We start from the raw sequence: 21,672 nt of genomic DNA, 5'->3' as shown, positions 1-21,672 counted from the left end.
GGCGGAGTGGCGTGGAGGGGGGTTGGGCAGGGAGCATTGGAAGATAAGACCAGGTTTAGCCTTTGTTCTCTCTCTTACGTCTGGGCTTCACAAGAGAAGGTCACGGTTGTTTTATAGGGTATCCTTCATCTATTTGGCGTGGGCTACGGCCAAACAGTAGCCTGTGTAAAGTTGGGTTAATAAACCGTCAATTCGTAAACTCAAGCCTCTGTCTGGACAATTGTACCTTTATGATCTAGTCAGGTCATTACAATAAGAATGCTAAAGCTTCGTCGGGGATTTAATGCATTGTCTTGACACTTACATCACAAGAAAGAGACGAGAGAACTTTGTTTTAATGGGTGTTCATTTTCTGTGGAATTTGAAAAATTTATAATCAATACAGTTGAAATGTTTACGAATTAGACGTGCTGAAATGAAAGCAACTTCCCGAAAATGAACACTCAGATTATAGTGATACGGGGGGAGAACTCCCTGTCTATATATTCATCCCTCTCAATATCTACACCACAATTTCGCCCTTAGTATAGAGGTGTAATCTAGAGCCTAGCGTGTTGATTATTCTTATTTTTAAATCAGAGGCTATCCTGCTATTGACACACTTGTTGAATGATGCAACAGTATGTGACAATAACTGTAATTAATGAGGCAGTCTAGACAGCAGAGGCAAGTGCAGGAAGGACTAAACAGAGCAAATAATTTGCATTCATATATGCAAATTATTTATGCAATTGAGGTGCATATAATTATCTTTATTTTAACTCAAAATATAAAATAAATTTAAAAAATGATATCATTAGAACATTTATATTTGAGTGCATTCTAAGAAAAAAAAAGTGGAATTTGACAAGAAATTGATAATTCCTGAATTCCCACCAAAATCCCTAAACTCCATTCAATATTCCCACCAAAATCCCTGAACTCCGTTCAATATTCCCACCAAAATCCCTGAACTCCATTCAATATTCCCACCAAAATCCCTGAACTCCTTACCAGTAAGATGTTTTATGTGCTATAATTCAGTTAATATCTGATGGATTTTAAACATTTAAAAATTCAAAAAGTTTGGAGTATCAGGAGTCCCCTGTTTTCTCCCCAATTTTGTGGTATCCAATTGGTAGTTGCAGCGATGGGACAAGACTGTAACTTCCCTACGGACTCAAGAGGCAAAGGTTGGGAGCCATGCGTCCTCCAAAACAGGGCCCTGCTTCTTGACACACTGCTCGCTTAACTCGGAAGCCAGCCGCACCAATGTGTCTGAGGAAATACCAGTCAGCTTGCAGGTGCTAGGCCCGCCACAAGGAGTTGCTAGAGCGCGATGGGACACAAAAATCCCGGCCGGCCAAACCCTCCCCTAAACCGGACGACACTGGGCCAATTGTGCACTGCCTCATTGGTCTCCCTGTCACGGCCGGCTGTGAGACAGCATGGTATCGAACCCGGGTCTGTAGTGATGCCTCACTGCAATGCAGTGCCTTAGACCACTGCGCCACTCCAGAGGCCCCTGCAAATTGATTTTAACAAACAATTGGTCCGCCCAAAATGCGGCCCGCTGTTGAATTTCAAAATCCCGATGTGGCCCTCGAGCCATAAACTTTGCACACCCCTGCTCTATACTCTCTCAAAGACAGGATTTAGATGCAGTTAGACCACTTGTTGAGTAGTGTGTAAAGACGGGATTTAGATGCAGTTAGATCACTTGTTGAGTAGTGTGTAAAGACAAGATTTAGATGCAGTTAGACCACTTGTTGAGTAGTGTGTAAAGACGGGATTTAGATGCAGTTAGATCACTTGTTGAGTAGTGTGTAAAGACAGGATTTAGATGCAGTTAGATCACTTGTTGAGTAGTGTGTAAAGACAGGATTTAGATGCAGTTAGACCACTCGTTGAGTAGTGTGTAACGACAGGATTTAGATGCAGTTAGACCACTTGTTGAGTAGTGTGTAAAGAATGACTAGGTGAATGATAGGAGCTTGAAATCATGCAATTTGAAAAGGATGAAAATAACTTTGACTTATAGTATTCTATTTGAGGTATTTAAGTTTATTGCCTATTTGAATAAGAACTGAGGTCTCAATCGAAATGTCTAAACAGTTTGCCAGTGGCATCTACTGCCTAATTCTGTCACTCTACCTTGCTATTCTATGAATATGTGTTACAACTTACTGCCAGGTGCCATGTCTGGAATTATGTTTTATAGTGTGCTGTCATTGACAGTCATACCATTGTGTGGTTGTGTTTTACAATGTGTTGTCATTGACAGTCATTCCATTGTGTGTTTTACAGTGTGCTGAAAGAGAGACCTGCAGTAGGTAGTTGAGCCGTTTGAAGGCAGATAAAGTCGTGCCAACAGTTTGTCAGATAGTGTCAGCTCTATAAATATGTGAAGTGCTTTGGAAGTTTCCATGTCAACGCTAACTAACCCTGTTGTTGTCCTGTGCTGCTACAGGTGTGTGTGTATGTGTGTGTGTGTGTGTGTGTGTGTGTGTGTGTGTGTGTGTGTGTGTGTGTGTGTGTGTGTGTGTGTGTGTGTGTGTGTGTGTGTGTGTGTGTGTGTGTGTGTGTGTTTATGGGTTGCATTGCACATACGGTGAGCTCCAAAGTATTGGGACAGTGACACATTTTTCTACACATTTGTTGGATACATTTGCTGTTGGTTTTGGTTTCAGAAAATGTTGTGCCCAATAGAAATTCATGGTAAATAATGTATTGTGTCATTTTGGAGTAATTTCCATTGTAAATAAGAATAGAATATGTTTATAAACATGGCCAGCTCCAGGAAGAGAATTGGTGGTTCAAAAGTACTTCCTTTTCAGAATGATGGAGGCCACTGTGTTCTTTAGGACCTTCAATACTGCAGAAATGTTTTGGTACTCTTCCCCAGATCTGTGCCTCAACAAAATCCTGTCTCGGAGCTCTACGGACAATTCATTCGACCTCATGGTTTGGTTTTTGCTCTAAAAATAAAGAGAGTACCACACTCTATATAAATAAACTCCCAGTCTTTTATTTGGTGAAACAGGATGCACCTGAGCTCAATTTAGTCTCATAGGAAAGGGTTTGAATACAGTTTTTTTTATTTTGAATACATTTGCAAACATTTCTAAAAAACTGTTTTCACTTTGTCATTATAGATTGATGAGGAAAAAATGAATTAATCCATTTTAAAATAAGGCTGTAACGTAACAAAATGTGAAAAAAAGTCAAAGGGTCTGAATACTTTCCAAATGCACTGTAAGTGAATTTGTCCCAATACTTTTGGTCCCCTAAAGTGGGGGGACGATGTACAAAAAGTGGTGTAATTTCTAAACGGTTCACCCGATATGATGAAAATACCCTCAAATTAAAGCTGACAGTCTGCACTATAACTAGTAGTATTCACAGAGCCAAAACAACAAATATGTCACTTTCCCAATACTTTTGGAGCTCACTGTATAAAAGCCTACAATCACCTGTCCTGTTGTGAATTGCGTTAATATCAGTAGTTTAAAAGACTAGTTGCAGTGAGTTTTGGAGGAAGACATACTTTAAATCACCAAACAATCAACACCCTTCCCACAAAGGAAGAGAAATGACGAAGGCATTTATCATTCACATGACAGGACACAACAGAGAGTTACTAGGTAGAAGTCATGAGGAGAGTTTTAGACTGACAAAAATAGCTAATATTTTACACCACAACTGGAGAAGAAGTGCTATCTTCTGCACAAAACTCCACCAAAATAACCTGTGTAAAAAGTTTACATTTATGCATTGCATTTGTTATAATATGAAATCAACATTGAATGATGTATTTTTAATCTATTTTTATTATTTACTGGTATCTAAGCAAGACGCTTTTGGTGCTCACTCTTCGCTCATTGCTCACTTTTGCAAATGCACTTATTTCATTGGCTGAGGTGACGTTAGCAACCCCAAAGCGTCCCTCTTTCCCCAGCAACGGCAAACATGGCAAATGAAAAGAAAGGAAGTTACCGAACTAAACGAGTTTTCGTCAACAATATTGATACGTATTCATCTAAATGTATCGCGAAGGTAAAGTAGCAACGATATAAGTCTTTGTATCAGAGTTTGATGTGGCGAAATATTACATAATGTAGCTGACGATGTTTTTGTTTACACTTTTTTTGCGACTGTGTATAGTTTCTGTCAACCTGCATGGTTGGCGGCTCCTTGGAGGAGGCAGAGGAAGATGGTCCCGCTGAGGATGAGCAAACACTTCAAGATGGGACTTTTCAAATTGTTGGAACTATCTCAAACAGCGAGGGGGAAAAACCCAGTTTTGCATTAGAATGTTATACTGTGAGTATAGCTAAAATAACCAACTCTAAACTGGGTGGTTCAACCCCCCCGAATGCTGATTGTCTGACAGCGATGGTATACCACGGGTGACAAGTCATTTATTTTTACTGCGCGTATTACGTTGGTAACCAGTTTACAATACCAATAATGCACCTTAGTGGTTTGTGGTATATGACCAATATACCACGGCTAAGGGCTGTATCCGCATTGTGTTGTGTGAACAGCCCTTAGCCGTGGTATATTGGCCATATACCACACCCCCTCTTGCCTTATTTCTTAAATATACAATATTGATATAACCACACACTTTATCATTCAGCACTATGCAATGGCATGCACTTTTCATCCAGGCCTGTCATTGACGTCTTTCCTCGTCCATTCCAGTCACAGAAGCGAGATCAGCTACTGCCAAGCCTATTGGAATGTGATGTGGTGGTTTACAACATCTCAGAACATGCAACAGCAGAGCTGATAGATGAGGCAATTTGGGCAATTTCAGGTAGGCTATGGACCAGTCCATCTGTTGGATGAAACCATCATGATAAATTCACTCTCAGATAGGGTTGTCAGAGTTAATCAGTTTTACTCGAGTTAACTTTTTGTCATTTTAGTGCGCTCATAAAAAAAAAAAATGTTTAACCTCAGTCTGAAAGTATTCAAAATACACATCATCTTTACAGCTAAAAACAACCAGGCCATGGCAAAACAAGTTGACATTGAGGTTAAAAGTGACCTTTATCAATTTGCTTGATTTTTGCAAACCATTACTTTGGACAAAATCAAGATGTCAATATTCTTGTAATGCTTTTTGTATAAAATTTAAAAACAAAACTTAAATTACATCTCAATTTGAGCAAATTCAGAATTTTCCATTGTGATTAATCACAGCAATTCCTGCGATGAACTAGATGTGTTCTTTTCTTAACATTTGTCAACCCTACTCTCAGACTGTCAGCCCTACTCTCAGACTGTCAGCCCTACTCTCAGACTGTCAGCCCTACTCTCTGACTGTCAGCCCTACTCTCAGACTGTCAGCCCTACTCTCAGACTGTCAGTCCTACTCAGACTGTCAGCCCTACTCTCAGACTGTCAGCCCTACTCTCAGACTGTCAGCCCTACTCTCAGACTGTCAGCCCTACTCTCTGACTGTCAGCCCTACTCTCAGACTGTCAGCCCTACTCTCAGACTGTCAGCCCTACTCTCAGACTGTCAGCGCCTACTCTCAGACTGTCAGCCCTACTCTCAGACTGACAGCCCTACTCTCAGACTGACAGCCCTGCTCTCAGACTGCCAGCCCTACTCTCTGACTGTCAGCCCTACTCTCAGACTGTCAGCCCTACTCTCAGACTGTCAGCCCTACTCTCAGACTGTCAGCCCTACTCTCTGACTGTCAGACCTACTCTGACTGACTGCCCTACTCTGACTGTCAGCCCTACTCTCAGACTGACAGCCCTACTCTCAGACTGTCAGCCCTACTCTCAGACTGTCAGCTCTACTCTCAGATGGACAGCCCTACTCTCAGACTGTCAGCCCTACTCTCAGACTGTCAGCCCTACTCTCTGACTGTCAGACCTACTCTCAGACTGTCAGCCCTACTCTCAGACTGTCAGCCCTACTCTCAGACTGACTGCCCTACTCTCAGACTGTCAGCCCTACTGTCAGACTGTCAGCCCTACTGTCAGACTGTCAGCCCTACTCTCAGACTGTCAGCCCTACTCTCAGACTGTCGGCACTACTGTCAGACTGTCGGCCCTACTGTCAGACTGTCAGCCATACTCTCAGACTGTCAGCCCTGCTCTCAGACTGTCAGCCCTGCTCTCAGACTGTCAGCCCTACTCTCAGACTGTCAGCCCTACTCTCAGACTGTCAGCCCTACTCAGACTGTCAGCCCTACTCAGACTGTCAGCCCTACTCTCTGACTGTCAGCCCTACTCTCTGACTGTCAGCCCTACTCTCAGACTGTCAGCCCTACTGTCAGACTGTCAGCCCTACTCTCTGACTGTCAGCCCTACTCTCAGACTGTCAGCCCTGCTCTCAGACTGTCAGCCCTACTCAGACTGACAGCCCTACTCTCAGACTGTCAGCCCTACTCAGACTGTCAGCCCTACTCTCAGACTGACAGCCCTACTCTCAGACTGTCAGCCCTACTCTCAGACTGTCAGCCCTACTCTCAGACTGTCAGCCCTACTCTCAGACTGTCAGCCCTACTCTCAGACTGTCAGCCCTACTCTCAGACTGTCAGCCCTACTGTCCGACTGTCAGCCCTACTCTCAGACTGTCAGCCCTACTCCCAGACTGTCAGCCCTACTCTCTGACTGTCAGCCCTACTCTCTGACTGTCAGCCCTGCTCTCAGACTGTCAGCCCTGCTCTCAGACTGTCAGCCCTACTCTCAGACTGTCAGCCCTACTCAGACTGGCAGCCCTACTCTCTGACTGTCAGCCCTACTCTCTGACTGTCAGCCCTACTGTCAGACTGTCAGCCCTACTGTCAGACTGTCAGCCCTACTCTGACTGTCAGCCCTACTCTCAGACTGTCAACCCTACTCTCAGACTGTCAGCCCTACTCCCAGACTGTCAGCTCTACTCTCAGACTGTCAGCCCTACTCTCAGACTGTCAGCCCTACTCTCAGACTGACAGCCCTACTCTCTGACTGTCAGCCCTACTCTCTGACTGTCAGCCCTACTCTCAGACTGTCAGCCCTACTCTCAGACTGACAGCCCTACTCTGACTGTCAGTTCTACTCTCTGACTGTCAGCCCTACTCTCAGACTGTCAGGTCTACTCTCAGACTGTCAGCCCTACTCTCAGACTGTCAGCCCTACTCTCAGACTGTCAGCCCTACTCTCAGACTGTCAGCCCTACTCTCAGACTGACAGCCCTACTCTCAGACTGTCAGCCCTACTCTCAGACTGTCAGCCCTACTCTCAGACTGTCAGCCCAACTCTCAGACTGTCAGCCCTACTCTCAGGCTGTCAGCCCTACTCTCAGACTGACAGCCCTACTCTGACTGTCAGCCCTACTCTCTGACTGTCAGTCCTACTCTCAGACTGTCAGCCCTACTCTCAGACTGACAGCCCTACTTTGACTGTCAGCCCTACTCTCAGACTGACAGCCCTACTCTCAGACTGACAGCCCTACTCTGACTGTCAGCCCTACTCTCTGACTGACAGCCCTACTCTCAGACTGTCAGCCCTACTCTCAGACTGTCAGCCCTACTCTCAGACTGACAGCCCTACTCTGACTGTCAGCCCTACTCTCTGACTGTCAGCCCTACTCTCAGACTGTCACCCCTACTCTCAGACTGACAGCCCTACTCTCAGACTGACAGCCCTACTCTCAGACTGTCAGCCCTACTCTCAGACTGTCAGCCCTACTCTCAGACTGACAGCCCTACTCTGACTGTCAGCCCTACTCTCAGACTGTCAGCCCTACTCTCAGACTGACAGCCCTACTCTGACTGTCAGCCCTACTCTCAGACTGTCAGACCTACTCTCAGACTGTCAGCCCTACTCTCAGACTGTCAGCCCTACTCTCAGACTGTCAGCCCTACTCTCTGACTGTCAGCCCTACTCTCAGACTGTCAGCCCTACTCTCAGACTGTCAGCCCTACTCTCAGACTGTCAGCCCTACTCTCAGACTGTCAGCCCTACTCTCAGACTGTCAGCTCTACTCTCAGACGGACAGCCCTACTCTCAGACTGACAGCCCTACTCTCTGACTGTCAGCCTTACTCTCAGACTGTCAGCCCTACCTCTGACTGTCAGCCCTACTCTCAGACTGTCAGCCCTACCTCTGACTGTCAGCCCTACTCTCAGACTGTCAGCCCTACTCTCAGACTGTCATCCCTACTCTCAGACTGTCATCCCTACTCTCAGACTGTCATCCCTACTCTCAGACTGTCAGCCCTACTCTCAGACTGTCAGCCCTACTCTCAGACTGACAGCCCTGCTCTCAGACTGTCAGCCCTACTCTCAGACTGACAGCCCTACTCAGACTGTCAGCCCTACATTATCTCACTGGACCTTTTGAGTTACATTGCAAATACTGCATGTCCTATAGCCTACGGTAAGAAGCTGTCTCCTCTTCCCTTTATGCTGCAGCTCTTCACTCAGATATTGAGAGTTTTGCGTCTCAGAAGATATTCATTTTGATATCATCAGTCATGACCTGGGCAATGAGCAAGCCAGCCGATCCTGTAAGTTTCTATTCAAATCTCATGTTTCCTAACTACTATATAATTTATGTGTCAATACACTTTTCTGAATATTCCTCATATCTTTTCTGTCCTTAGAATGACCCAGAGATTCCTCTGACAGAGGACGACTACAGGAGGAAAAGACATCATCCTAACTTCAAGGAGCACACCAACGCAGAGAAAACTGTGCTCAAACTGGGCAAAACTGTAAGTATAATGGGTAGGGTTCGGCAAATGTCAACAACAATGTCAACAACAACAAAAACAAGGGCAAAAACAACAACTCTTTGGTTTACCATACAGAAAAAGTCCAAGCTGTCCAGTTATGTTGTGGCAGCAGGTGTTCAGTATGGAATGGGAGAAGACCTCCTGCACTACTTCTTCAAGGTACACCGGAACTATATAACTGAGACATTATTATTTGTCATGTTTTGTCATTTGATTATCATGTCTTGTCCCTGTGCTTCCCTTCTATTTGTCTCCCTCTGCTGGTCTTAGTAGGTTCTTTCCCTCTTTCTATCCCTCTCTCTTCCCCTCCCTCTCTTCCTCTCTCTATCGTTCCGTTCCTGCTCCCAGCTGTTCCTCATTCTCCTAACTACCTCATTTAATCTTTCACACCTGTCCCCTATTTTGCCCTCTGATTAGAGTTCCTATTTCTCCCTCTGTTTTCCGCTTCTGTCCTTGTCGGATCTTTGTTTGATGTTTGCTGTTCTGTGTCCTTGTTCCGCCCTGTCGTGTTTTTGCCTTCATCAGATGCTGCGTGTGAGCAGGTGTTACCTAAGATATATCCAGGAGTACCGTTTTGTTTAAGACTGGAATAAAGACTCTGTTTATGTTAAGTCGCTTTTGGGTCCTCATTCACCAGCATAACAGAAAGATCCGACCAATAATGGACCCAGCGACTACGGATTCTCGCAACACTGCCATCGAGATCCAGGGAGCAATGCTCGGCAGACACGAGCAGGAATTGTCTGCTGCTCGTCATGCCGTTGAGACCCTGGCCGCTCAGGTTTCCAACCTCTCAGGACAGTTTCAGAGTCTTCGTCTCGTGCCACCTGTTACTTCCTGGTCTTCCGAGTCTTCGGAACCTAGGGTTAATAACCCACCATGTTACTCTGGGCAACCCACTGAGTGCCGCTCCTTTCTCACCCAGTGTGATATTGTGTTTTCTCTCCAGCCCAACACATACTCACGAGAGAGAGCTCGGATCGCCTACGTCATATCACTCCTTACTGGTCGGGCTCGGGAGTGGGGCACAGCTATCTGGGAGGCAAGGGCTGAGTGTACTAACGATTATCAGAGCTTTAAAGAGGAGATGATACGGGTTTTTGATCGTTCAGTTTTTGGGAAGGAGGCTTCCAGGGTCCTGGCTTCCCTATGTCAAGGTGATCGATCCATAACGGATTACTCTATAGAGTTTCGCACTCTTGCTGCCTCCAGTGACTGGAACGAGCCGGCGTTGCTCGCTCGTTTTCTGGAGGGACTCCACGCTGAGGTTAAAGATGAGATTCTCTCCCGGGAGGTAGAGGTAGACGGGTAGATCTTCGTCACCGAGCTCGTGGAGGAGAGCTCGCGTTAACGGTGTTCCCCCTCTCCGCATCTCAACCATCTCCTCCCACCGGCTCAGAGACTGAGCCCATGCAGCTGGGAGGTATTCGCATCTCGACTAAGGAGAGGGAACGGAGAATCACCAACCGCCTTTGCCTCTATTGCGGTTCTGCTGGACATTTTGTTATTTCATGTCCAGTAAAAGACAGAGCTCATCAGTAAGCGGAGGGCTACTGGTGAGCGCTACTACTCAGGTCTCTCCATCAAGATCCTGTACTACATTGTCGGTCCATCTACGCTGGTCTGGTTCGGCTGCTTCCTGCAGTGCCTTGATAGACTCTGGGGCTGAGGGTTGTTTTATGGACGAAGCATGGGCTCGGAAGCATGACATTCCTCTCAGACAGTTAGGGAAGCCCACGCCCATGTTCGCCTTAGATGGTAGTCTTCTCCCCAGTATCAGATGTGAGACACTACCTTTAACCCTCACAGTATCTGGTAACCACAGTGAGACCATTTCCTTTTTGATTTTTCGTTCACCTTTTACACCTGTTGTTTTGGGTCATCCCTGGCTAGTATGTCATAATCCTTCTATAAATTGGTCTAGTAATTCTATCCTATCCTGGAACGTTTCTTGTCATGTGAAGTGTTTAATGTCTGCTATTCCCCCTGTTTCTTCTGTCCCCTCTTCTCAGGAGGAACCTGGTGATTTGACAGGAGTGCCGGAGGAATATCATGATCTGCGAACGGTCTTCAGTCGGTCCAGAGCCAACTCTCTTCCTCCTCACCGGTCGTATGATTGTTGTATTGATCTCCATCCGGGGACCACTCCTCCTCGGGGTAGACTATACTCTCTGTCGGCTCCCGAACGTAAGGCTCTCGAGGATTATCTGTCTGTTTCTCTTGACGCCGGTACCGTGGTGCCTTCTTCCTCTCCCGCCGGAGCGGGGGTTTTTTTTGTTAAGAAGAAGGACGGTACTCTGCGTCCATGCGTGGATTATCGAGGGCTGAATGACATAACGGTTAAGAATCGTTATCCGCTTCCCCTTATGTCGTCAGCCTTCGAGATTCTGCAGGGAGCCAGGTTCTTTACTAAGTTGGACCTTCGTAACGCTTACCATCTCGTGCGCATCAGAGAGGGGGACGAGTGGAAAACGGCGTTTAACACTCCGTTAGGGCATTTTGAATACCGGGTTCTGCCGTTCGGTCTCGCTAATGCTCCAGCTGTCTTTCAGGCATTAGTTAATGATGTACTGAGAGACATGCTGAACATCTTTGTTTTCGTTTACCTTGACGATATCCTGATTTTTTCACCGTCACTCGAGATTCATGTTCAGCACGTTCGACGTGTACTCCAACGCCTTTTAGAGAATTGTCTCTACGTGAAGGCTGAGAAGTGCGCCTTTCATGTCTCCTCTGTCACATTTCTCGGTTCTGTTATTTCCGCTGAAGGCATTCAGATGGATCCCGCTAAGGTCCAGGCTGTCAGCGATTGGCCCGTTCCTAAGTCACGTGTCGAGTTGCAGCGCTTTCTCGGTTTCGCTAATTTCTATCGGCGTTTCATTCGTAATTTCGGTCAAGTGGCTGCTCCTCTCACAGCTCTGACTTCTGTCAAGATGTGCTTTAAGTGGTCCGGTTCCGCCCAGGGAGCTTTTGATCTCCTCAAGAAGCGTTTTACGTCCGCTCCTATCCTTGTTACTCCTGACGTCACTAAACAATTTATTGTCGAGGTTGACGCTTCAGAGGTGGGCGTGGGAGCCATTCTGTCCCAGCGCTTCCATTCTGACGATAAGGTCCATCCTTGCGCTTATTTTTCTCATCGCCTGTCGTCATCGGAACGCAACTATGATGTGGGTAACCGCGAACTGCTCGCCATCCGCTTAGCCCTAGGCGAATGGCGACAGTGGTTGGAGGGGGCGACCGTCCCTTTTGTCGTTTGGACTGACCATAAGAACCTTGAGTACATCTGTTCTGCCAAACGACTTAATGCACGTCAAGCTCGTTGGGCGTTGTTTTTCGCTCGTTTCGAGTTCGTGATTTCTTATCGCCCGGGAAATAAGAACACCAAGCCTGATGCCTTATCCCGTCTCTTTGGTTCTTCTGTGGCTTCTACCGACCCCGAGGGGATTCTCCCTGAGGGGCGTGTTGTCGGGTTGACTGTCTGGGGAATTGAGAGACAGGTAAAGCAAGCGCTCACTCACACTGCGTCGCCGCGCGCTTGTCCTAGTAACCTTCTGTTCGTTCCTGTCTCTACTCGTCTGGCTGTTCTTCAGTGGGCTCACTCTGCCAAGTTAGCTGGCCACCCCGGCGTTCGGGGTACGCTTGCTTCTATTCGCCAGCGGTTTTGGTGGCCTACTCAGGAGCGGGACACGCGCCGTTTCGTGGCTGCTTGTTCGGACTGCGCGCAGACTAAGTCAGGTAACTCTCCTCCTGCCGGTCGTCTCAGACCGCTTCCCATTCCTTCTCGACCATGGTCTCACATCGCCTTAGACTTTATTACCGGTCTGCCTTCGTCTGCGGGGAAGACTGTGATTCTTACGGTTGTCGATAGGTTCTCTAAGGCGGCACATTTCATTCCACTCGCTAAGCTTCCTTCCGCTAAGGAGACGGCACAAATCATCATTGAGAATGTGTTTAGAATTCATGGCCTCCCGTTAGACGCCGTTTCAGACAGAGGTCCGCAATTCACGTCACAGTTTTGGAGGGAGTTCTGTCGTTTGATTGGTGCTTCCGTCAGTCTCTCTTCCGGGTTTCATCCCCAGTCTAACGGTCAAGCAGAAAGGGCCAATCAGACGATTGGTCGCATATTACGCAGCCTTTCTTTTCGTAACCCTGCGTCTTGGGCAGAACAGCTCCCCTGGGCAGAATATGCTCACAACTCGCTTCCTTCGTCTGCTACCGGGCTATCTCCGTTTCAGAGTAGTCTTGGGTACCAGCCTCCTCTGTTCTCGTCCCAGCTCGCCGAGTCCAGCGTTCCCTCCGCTCAGGTTTTTGTCCAACGTTGTGAGCGCACCTGGAGGAGGGTCAGGTCTGCACTTTGCCGTTACAGGGCGCAGACTGTGAGAGCCGCCAATAAACGTAGGATTAAGAGTCCTAGGTATTGTCGCGGTCAGAGAGTGTGGCTTTCCACTCGTAACCTTCCCCTTACGACAGCTTCTCGCAAGTTGACTCCGCGGTTCATTGGTCCGTTCCGTGTCTCTCAGGTCGTCAATCCTGTCGCTGTGCGACTGCTTCTTCCGCGACATCTTCGTCGCGTCCACCCTGTCTTCCATGTCTCCTGTGTCAAGCCTTTTCTTCGCGCCCCCGTTCGTCTTCCCTCCCCCCCCCCGTCCTTGTCGAGGGCGCACCTATTTACAAGGTACGGAAGATCATGGACATGCGGTCTCGGGGACGTGGTCACCAGTACTTAGTGGATTGGGAGGGTTACGGTCCTGAGGAGAGGAGTTGGGTTCCATCTCGGGACATTCTGGACCGTTCGTTGATTGATGATTTCCTCCGTTGCCGCCAGGGTTCCTCCTCGAGTGCGCCAGGAGGCGCTCGGTGAGTGGGGGGGTACTGTCATGTTTTGTCATTTGATTATCATGTCTTGTCCCTGTGCTTCCCTTCTATTTGTCTCCCTCTGCTGGTCTTATTAGGTTCTTTCCCTCTTTCTATCCCTCTCTCTTCCCCTCCCTCTCTTCCTCTCTCTATCGTTCCGTTCCTGCTCCCAGCTGTTCCTCATTCTCCTAACTACCTCATTTAATCTTTCACACCTGTCCCCTATTTTGCCCTCTGATTAGAGTTCCTATTTCTCCCTCTGTTTTCCGCTTCTGTCCTTGTCGGATCTTTGTTTGATGTTTGCTGTTCTGTGTCCTTGTTCCGCCCTGTCGTGTTTTTGCCTTCATCAGATGCTGCGTGTGAGCAGGTGTTACCTAAGATATATCCAGGAGTACCGTTTTGTTTAAGACTGGAATAAAGACTCTGTTTATGTTAAGTCGCTTTTGGGTCCTCATTCACCAGCATAACAATTATTATTCTATCAAGACTTCGATGGATGTTCTCTGTCTCACTCTTTCCTCTGGCTTGACTCCTCAAGACGTCTTGGCTGGGGGAGTTTGCACAAGTTCCTGTTTTTGGGCCTGGCACAAATGTTATCCCTACCATGCATGTCAACGACCTTGCAGGGTTTGTATTTTTCAATGTGTCCATTCCATTGTCTTGATGTTCAATTATTGCTTATTTAAGGGTATCTGCCAGAGTCTGGGTGAAAAAACCCCAACTAATTCTATGATATTGTCTACTTTTGTCTACAAGGGTTATTCAGAATGTAATCGACCACAAGCCAAAGATACATTATTTCCTCGCTGTGGATGATTCCAATAATACTTTTGAGGATATTGTGAAGGTAAATAGGCTAAGCCAGACAGACATCTTGTTGATCGTTTCAAGTTTATTGGTAAAATTGTTGCATTTCTTTCTTTTTTAAATAGATTTGTAGATCTACACAATGGTTGGTGTTTTTTTTTCTGTATTCCCCCTGCTAGATAATAAGCTTTGTGCTCGGTCCAGGGAAGATCAAGAAAGTCCCTAAGGAGGAGGCCTACCTCACCAATGTTCTGACGGTCTGTTTTCATCCCCTGTCTCAGGTTTAGGAAAGTTAATTCAGAAATGCCCGTTGTCAGTTGGAGCATATCTTAACTAGCCTGGTCCCAGATCTGTTTGTGTGGTCTTGGTTGACCAGGGGATATTGGCAGAACAGCTGTAGAAGCGGGTCTGGTCAATGTTGGAGCGTCAATTTCACCTTGTTTTCCAGACCGCTGATGTGGATTACCTGAGTGTCAACCTGCGGATAGAGCCAACCTTTCTGAAGGAAACCTTTAACCTTCGCTGGGTGTCGGAGGCTGGCATCATTGATAACATCAACCGGGTGGTGGAGGAATACAAACTGTTGAGACTACTACTGGTGAGGGACCAAACCAATGTTTACCTCTTCTGTTCTTAGTTAGGGTCTGAATGGATCTTCCCAGCACCAATTTAGAATGTGAACATGTGTATTGTCTCTTATTGGAAGGAAAGCTTCGTTACACAGCAATACAGAGAACGTGCACCGTGTTTAGGCTTATAGATATATATAGATTATAGATAGTGTCATTATATTATTTTATATGATAGTATATACTCAAATTCAAGCCAGAAATTGTTAAAATATTTAACATGCTCTTTGGTTTTCCCATCAGCCCATCAGAATCTGTCTCCTGGGCCCTCCAGCAGTAGGGAAGAGCACCGTGGCAGAGAAACTGTGTAAACATTACAAACTGCACCACATCAACCTCAAAGAGATCATTGATGAGAATATGCATCATCTGGTCAGTAAAAGCGAAGCAATGACACTTGTAAAACTCTTCATATTTATTCTCTCTTGTAAAATAGGAAATGCCTCCCCCTTGTGGTCGATCAAAAGAAATGCACCCCTTGTTATTTTCTAATATTACAGTGTCTCTCTGTACTATACATGTACACTCTACAGTATCAATAGGTGTGTGAACCATTTTGTAAAACAACATCTTACAATATATTAATCCAGGTATTTATTTTTGTTGTTTATTATATGTCAGGAGGAGGCTGTGAATGTGGCTGAGCAGGAGGGAGAGAGTGAGGAGGCGCTCAGTAACGCTCAGGACCAACTGGACTCTCTGAAGGACAGCATGGAGCAAAATAGAGGTATATCAATATTGCACAACACGGCCATGAGTTGTTCCTGAAAGCATGTTTGTAGATTTAATTAACGTAATATTCCACAACACAGTCATGAGTTGTTCCTGAAAGCATGTTTGTAGATTTAATTAACGTAATATTCCACAACACAGTCATGAGTTGTTCCTGAAAGCATGTTTGTAGATTTAATTAACGTAATATTCCACAACACAGTCATGAGTTGTTCCTGAAAGCTTGTTTGTAGATTTAATTTAGACTCCGCCCCTCATCTCTAAAATGTGTTTGATTTCATATTATGAAGGTGTTTGTTTTCTAATGTTTCTGAAGCAATGTTAAGTGGTTTCATGAATGTCATCATTATTCTTGCAGGTCGCCTGAGCGACGGGCTTGTTTACCGTATGATGCGTGATAAGTTGAACTCAACGCCTTGCAGGAACCATGGCTTCGTCCTCGACGGCTTCCCCAAGTCCTACGATCAGGCCAAGGAGATCTTCTATGGTAAACATAAATCAAATGAACATTATTTACAATTAAAGCGTTGATGATATCGTAAAATACTTTACGATAATAAGTGCTGAAAAAGAGAACCTTGTCATCCCGCTTGTTCTCTTAAACACTGATGTTGTCTAGATGACCTGGATCATCCCAGGTCCAAAATGCCTGCTTACAACAAGAAGATCATTCCTGGTAAGTAATTGTTAATATAACTGAATTGCACAGTATTGCATGTCTATTACTAACCCCCCCCCCCTCCCCCGTCGTCGTCTGTCTCTTTTGCAGAGTTCATTTTCTCCCTGGAGGCATCTGATGACTTTTTAAAGGAGCGGGTGCAGAATCTACCTGAGAGTGTGGCAGAGAAAATGCACTACTCTAAAGACGAGTACCTTACCCGGCTGAAGACATTTAGAAAGGCCAACGTGGAAGATGAAACGGTTCTGAACTACTTTGACGAGCTGGAGATTCACCCAGAGCACATTGGTAAGGCTGACAGACTGCAGATGTTGATTTACCAAAAAGAGAATGTGATAGATAAGATCATTTTGAAACCCTAATATTCAACTGTAATTATCAGAACTAGTAATTGTAGTAAATAGTGATTTGATTAGAACTCAACGCATTGAGAGGAAGTCTGTCAGTCTTTCATAGTCTGTCTGTCTGTCAGAGGTGAACAATGCCGGCGATCCTGAATACGGCGATGTGATGGACAAAATCATCAGGCTGGTGGGGCGTCCCAGGAACTACGGACCCACCCCTGAGGAGAGAAAGGAGATGGAGAGGAAGTCCGTAGAGGAGACAGCACAGCGCCTGGTACTGGAGACAGCAGAGTGGAAGAGAAGGGAGGCTGAGACCGCTGCCAAGATGGCCACACAGCTAGAGGAGTGGGTAAGAGATGGGCTGCATCAGGAGTAGTATACTAGAATGGGAATAGGATGGCAGTTCAGGAAACATCTCTCTCACATTACTCATTGAGATTTGATTCCATTTTGGAATCCTTATAGACTCATCTCCACATTGCTCCACCCCATCCAGTCCTCTCAGATCTATAAACTCTTAAAACCCCTCTTTGTATACCATGCAAGAGTGGGCCCACCAGCAACAACGCAAACCCCAGAGTTGTAGTTTCTGTTTAGCTGAGCTGTACAAACGTTGTGTGTGGGTTTCTCTAGAACCGTCACGTGACTGAGGTGAAGAGGCAGGAGCATGAGCTGCTGGAGGCTCGCTCCGCCCCCCTGAGGAACTACCTGATGAATTACGTAATGCCCTCTCTCACTGAGGGCATGATGGAGTGCTGCAAGGCCCAGCCAGACGACCCGGTAGACTTCCTGGTAATGTTTTTATTTTATTCAAAAAAAAAAAAACTTTATTAATCCCACAAAGACAAGTCAGATTTGTCACCAGCAAGAGACGTACAGAAAAAATATACTGTACACATGCATACATCATCGACCAGTAGACGGAGCACTGATGGCTGGTGAAATAAGCAAAACAAATGTCTTCCATAGAAGCAAATAGATTCAATAGAGTAGTAGCCTAATTCTACTCTTCAATTATATAGGTTGCACTTCAACCATAACCGGATGTGAATTGTTGTCAGGTACTGAAGTATGCTAGGCCTACAGTAAAGAAATGTCACGTTTCCAACCCAATTGTCCTTTTTTTGTTTTTTCTAAATACTACATTTTTGTGTTTATCTATTTCAGGCTGAATATCTCCTCCGGAATAATTCACAAGATTAGTGTGATGTGGTTAACACATACCAAACGTCTATGAGACCTTGTCGGCTGGTATTATAAATGTTTTGTCATGACAGTGTTCTGTGTTGATCAAGTCTACCTTGTTTATTTTCCCCCACAAGAAATACAAAAAAATCTAGTCCTCCTTTTGGAGGAATTATTGTAAAGATTGTTTTATGAATATAAGGATCTTAAACTAAAAAAAGTTAAATGTATATTCTGGTTAAAATGTGTGTTAATGCCTATGCTACATCCACTCTAGCATGAATTGTAATCCAATTACAAACCCATAGCCGATTGACACAACGGCTAAATTTCAAAAACAAGCGTGAAAACAGAGCTAGTGATTTTCTGAACAAGAAGTTCAACTGAATAAAACTCACCAAAAAAGAGAAGCTTAAATTTAAGGCCAGGCATCACAGGCTGACATTTTTACGTCTATCAATTTTGAGATTTATTTTGTATTTTGGTCTATTAATATTAGTATTTTCACACCAAAAAAACATCAACATTTCAAAAACTTGATGAAAATATATATTTTCTTTAGCTGATCATATTCTACTACCTTCATTTGAATGAATTTTAACCACTTTAAAATGGAATCATATCAATAATTTCAAAGCGCACTACATTGATTTCCCCGTCATTTAAAATCCCATTTCACAGAGAATGTTACAAACTGGACTATATTTAGTAACTTACTTTGAAGAGATGGTGATTTGGGTCTAAGTAGGTGTTTAGTAGTCTAATTTCAGCCACCACATTTTTCTCAGCATCAGAAGCATCTGTATTAAACCAATTTGTGTGTGGTTATGCTAAGATATATTCTCCAGACTTGCTCTGAGGGAATTGTTGATATGTTGTAAATGTTTTATTCTAGATAACATTTTCTTTGGAAAAGAAAGAAAAATGAAAAGAAAATGAATGTCATTAGTATTTGAATCTGCTCTGGAAATGTCCGGTGCTGGAGTGAAACCATCCAGCACCCAGAAAAAGAGATTTGTGCGATATGCAAATATGCACATATAATGAGACCTAATTTGCATATTTGCATAAAATATTAATGAAAAAATATATATAAAACGTGTGTGTCTACGTTCAACTGGTAAAAGTTGATTGTCATATGATTAAGATAAAACAAATCCCTATTGGGGTGTGGTGACATGCAGGGATAGGCGTCCCGTTAACGGGACAGTTGTAAATCATGCAGCGCCGTGTGTCACGATCGCAGATTTTAGAGAAACAACAAATGTCGGTACATATAATTGTCTTATATCGGCTGAAAGCTTAAATTCTTGTTAATATAACTGCGCTGTCCAATTTACAGTAGCTATTACTCCGAAAAAATGCCATGTTATTGTTTGAGGAGAGCTCCTAACAACAAAACACTTTGTTCACCGCGATAGGTTTGATAAATTCACCTCTGAAGGTGAAATGTGTACTTACATTCTGAAATCATGCTCTGATTTATCATCCAAAGGGTCCCAGAGATAACATGAAGTGTCGTTTTGTTAGGTAAAATCCTTTTTCATATCCTAAAAAGGTCCATATAGCATGCACGATCGATTTTGTATTTCCACTCGTTCAATTTGCAAAGAAAGGAATCTGTGAAAGTCTAACCCTAAACGTTGTTTCAACCAGTCAAATCACATTTGTATTTATTTCTCAGAGATCCTAGAACGTAATCAGACTTCACTATATCATTAGAGGTGTAGTATATCCTATAGGACACCAAATTTGGTCAGAGAGCGATGCCTTCATGGCACGCCGATGACGCGGACTGTCTTCAATTGATCGAATGTAACTTTCTCAAATAAGCACCAGCATCAGGGTTAAAACAAAGCTAGCTAGATAGCCAATGAGCTTGGCTTTACGGGAGTGTCGGGAAACCCCGTATCTGACGCAAGTGTAGCTGCTAACCTTGTGCGACATCAAGCCTTTTCCTTTTGGACAAAAATTATAAGAATATGAGTTATGAAAACTGGGTGTTTTGCAAATGTTTAACTTATAATATGGCTACTAATACTGGAAAAGATAAATCAAAGTCCAAGTATACAGATTTAATGATATTCTTGCAGAAAAATGTAATGTGAATGTCTCCTTCACGATTTTCCCAAATGTACCTGGGTGACTTCACACTAAAAGTCATGTAGTTTGCTCATACTTCAAGTTATCCATCTGAAACTTTGCACATACACTGCCACCATCTTGTGGGCACCGTTGGAATTACAACCAGAGTGATGGCTGGAAGTGGGGCCTTTCTGTAGCATTTCAAAGATGGTGGTAGAAGAAAAAAAACGTTCGTTTTCTTCTTCATATTTTCTCCTACCAGATCTATTGTGTTATATTCCACATTAAATTCACATTTCCACAAACTTAAAAGTGTTTTCTTTCAAATGTTACCAATAATATGCATATCCTTGCTTCAGGGCCTGAGCTACAGGCAGTTAGATTTGGGTATGTCATTATAGGTGAAAATTTAAAAAACAGGTGGCTATCCCTAATTAATAGTGAACACAGAACAGCGATAAACTTTCTCTGTTCATGTCTTCCCCATTGAGTAGTAGACTGTATGTATCAAGGTGACATCTAGATGGTTATCAATATTAGTTATTTCTTGTGTCAGCTGCTATCCTACTTGAAATAAAATCATGTGACAGAGTGAATTTTGTCATTTAGGTTGGTATTGTGGAGTAACTACAGAGGTGTGGATCCATCCTCAGTTTTCTCCTATCACAGCCATTCAACTCTGTAACTATTTTAAAGTCCCCGTTGGATTTAATCCCTGAGCGGTTTCCTTCCTCTCCGTCAACTGAGTTAGGAAGGATGCCTGTATTTTTTGTAGTGACTGGGGTGTATTGATACACCATCCAAAGTGTAATTAATAACTTAACCATGCTCAAAGGGATATTCCATGTCTGCTTTTGGGTTCAACTGAGGGACCTCCCAGATAATTGTATGTGTGGGGTACAGAGATGAGGTGTTCATTCAACACTAGTATTGCACAAAGAATCCATGCAACCTGTTATGTGACTTGTTAAGCACATTTTTACTCCTGAACTTATTTAATCTTGCCCTAAGAAAGGGGTTGAATACTTATTGACCCAATAGACCTGTGTTTGGGGAGTTTCTCCCGTCCTTCTCTGCAGATCCTCACAAGCTCTTTCAGGTTGGGTGGGGAATGTCGCTGCACAGCTATTTTCAGGTCTCTCCAGAGATGTTCGATTGGGTTCAAGTCCGGGCTCTGGCTGGGCCACTCAATGACATTCAGAGACTTGTCCCGAAGCCACTCCTGCGTTGTCTTGGATGTGTGCTTAGGGTCGTTGTCGTGTTGGAAGGTGAACCTTCACCCAAGTGTGAGGTCCTGAGCGCTCTGGAGCAGGCTTTCATCAAGGACCTCTCTGTACTTTTCTCCGTTCATCTTTCCCTCAATCCTGACTAGTCTCCCAGTCCCTTCCACTGAAAACCATCCCCACAGCATGATGCTGCCACCACCATTCTTCACCGTAGGGATGGTGCCAGGTTTCTTACAGATGTGACGTTTGGCATTCAGGCCAAAGAGTTCAATCTTGTTTTCATCAGACCAGAGAATCTTGTTTCTCATGGTCAGAGAGTCCTTTAGGTGCCTTTTGGCAAACTCCAATCGGGCTGTCATGTATCTTTTACTGAGGAGTGGCTTCCGTCTGGCCACTCTACCATAAAG

At 44.7% G+C, this 21,672-nt stretch overlaps 1 protein-coding gene across 2 annotated transcripts; it reads left to right on the top strand.

Annotated features, from left to right (window-relative positions):
* Positions 1–3,939: 3,939 nt before the first annotated feature.
* ak7a (adenylate kinase 7a) lies at positions 3,940–20,635 on the top strand. 2 transcript variants are annotated; one of them, XM_055873303.1, is made up of 18 exons: positions 3,940–4,035; positions 4,144–4,302; positions 4,687–4,801; positions 8,402–8,496; positions 8,593–8,703; positions 8,800–8,883; positions 14,117–14,205; positions 14,335–14,425; positions 14,565–14,642; positions 14,834–14,983; positions 15,258–15,386; positions 15,636–15,741; positions 16,105–16,233; positions 16,366–16,422; positions 16,516–16,713; positions 16,898–17,118; positions 17,403–17,561; positions 17,937–20,635. In XM_055873303.1, exons 1-18 carry the CDS (start codon positions 3,949–3,951, stop codon positions 17,970–17,972), a joined length of 2,094 nt encoding a protein of 697 aa, XP_055729278.1. In that variant the 5' UTR covers positions 3,940–3,948; the 3' UTR covers positions 17,973–20,635. The 2 variants fall into 2 exon arrangements, with proteins under 2 accessions (XP_055729278.1, XP_055729279.1); XM_055873304.1 differs by lacking the exons at positions 14,117–14,205; positions 14,335–14,425; positions 14,565–14,642.
* Positions 20,636–21,672: the final 1,037 nt, after the last annotated feature.

This window comes from Salvelinus fontinalis, chromosome 20 (assembly GCF_029448725.1).
Source record: "Salvelinus fontinalis isolate EN_2023a chromosome 20, ASM2944872v1, whole genome shotgun sequence".
Lineage (NCBI taxonomy): Eukaryota > Metazoa > Chordata > Actinopteri > Salmoniformes > Salmonidae > Salvelinus > Salvelinus fontinalis.
This window is presented reverse-complemented; position numbering and strand designations above follow the sequence as displayed.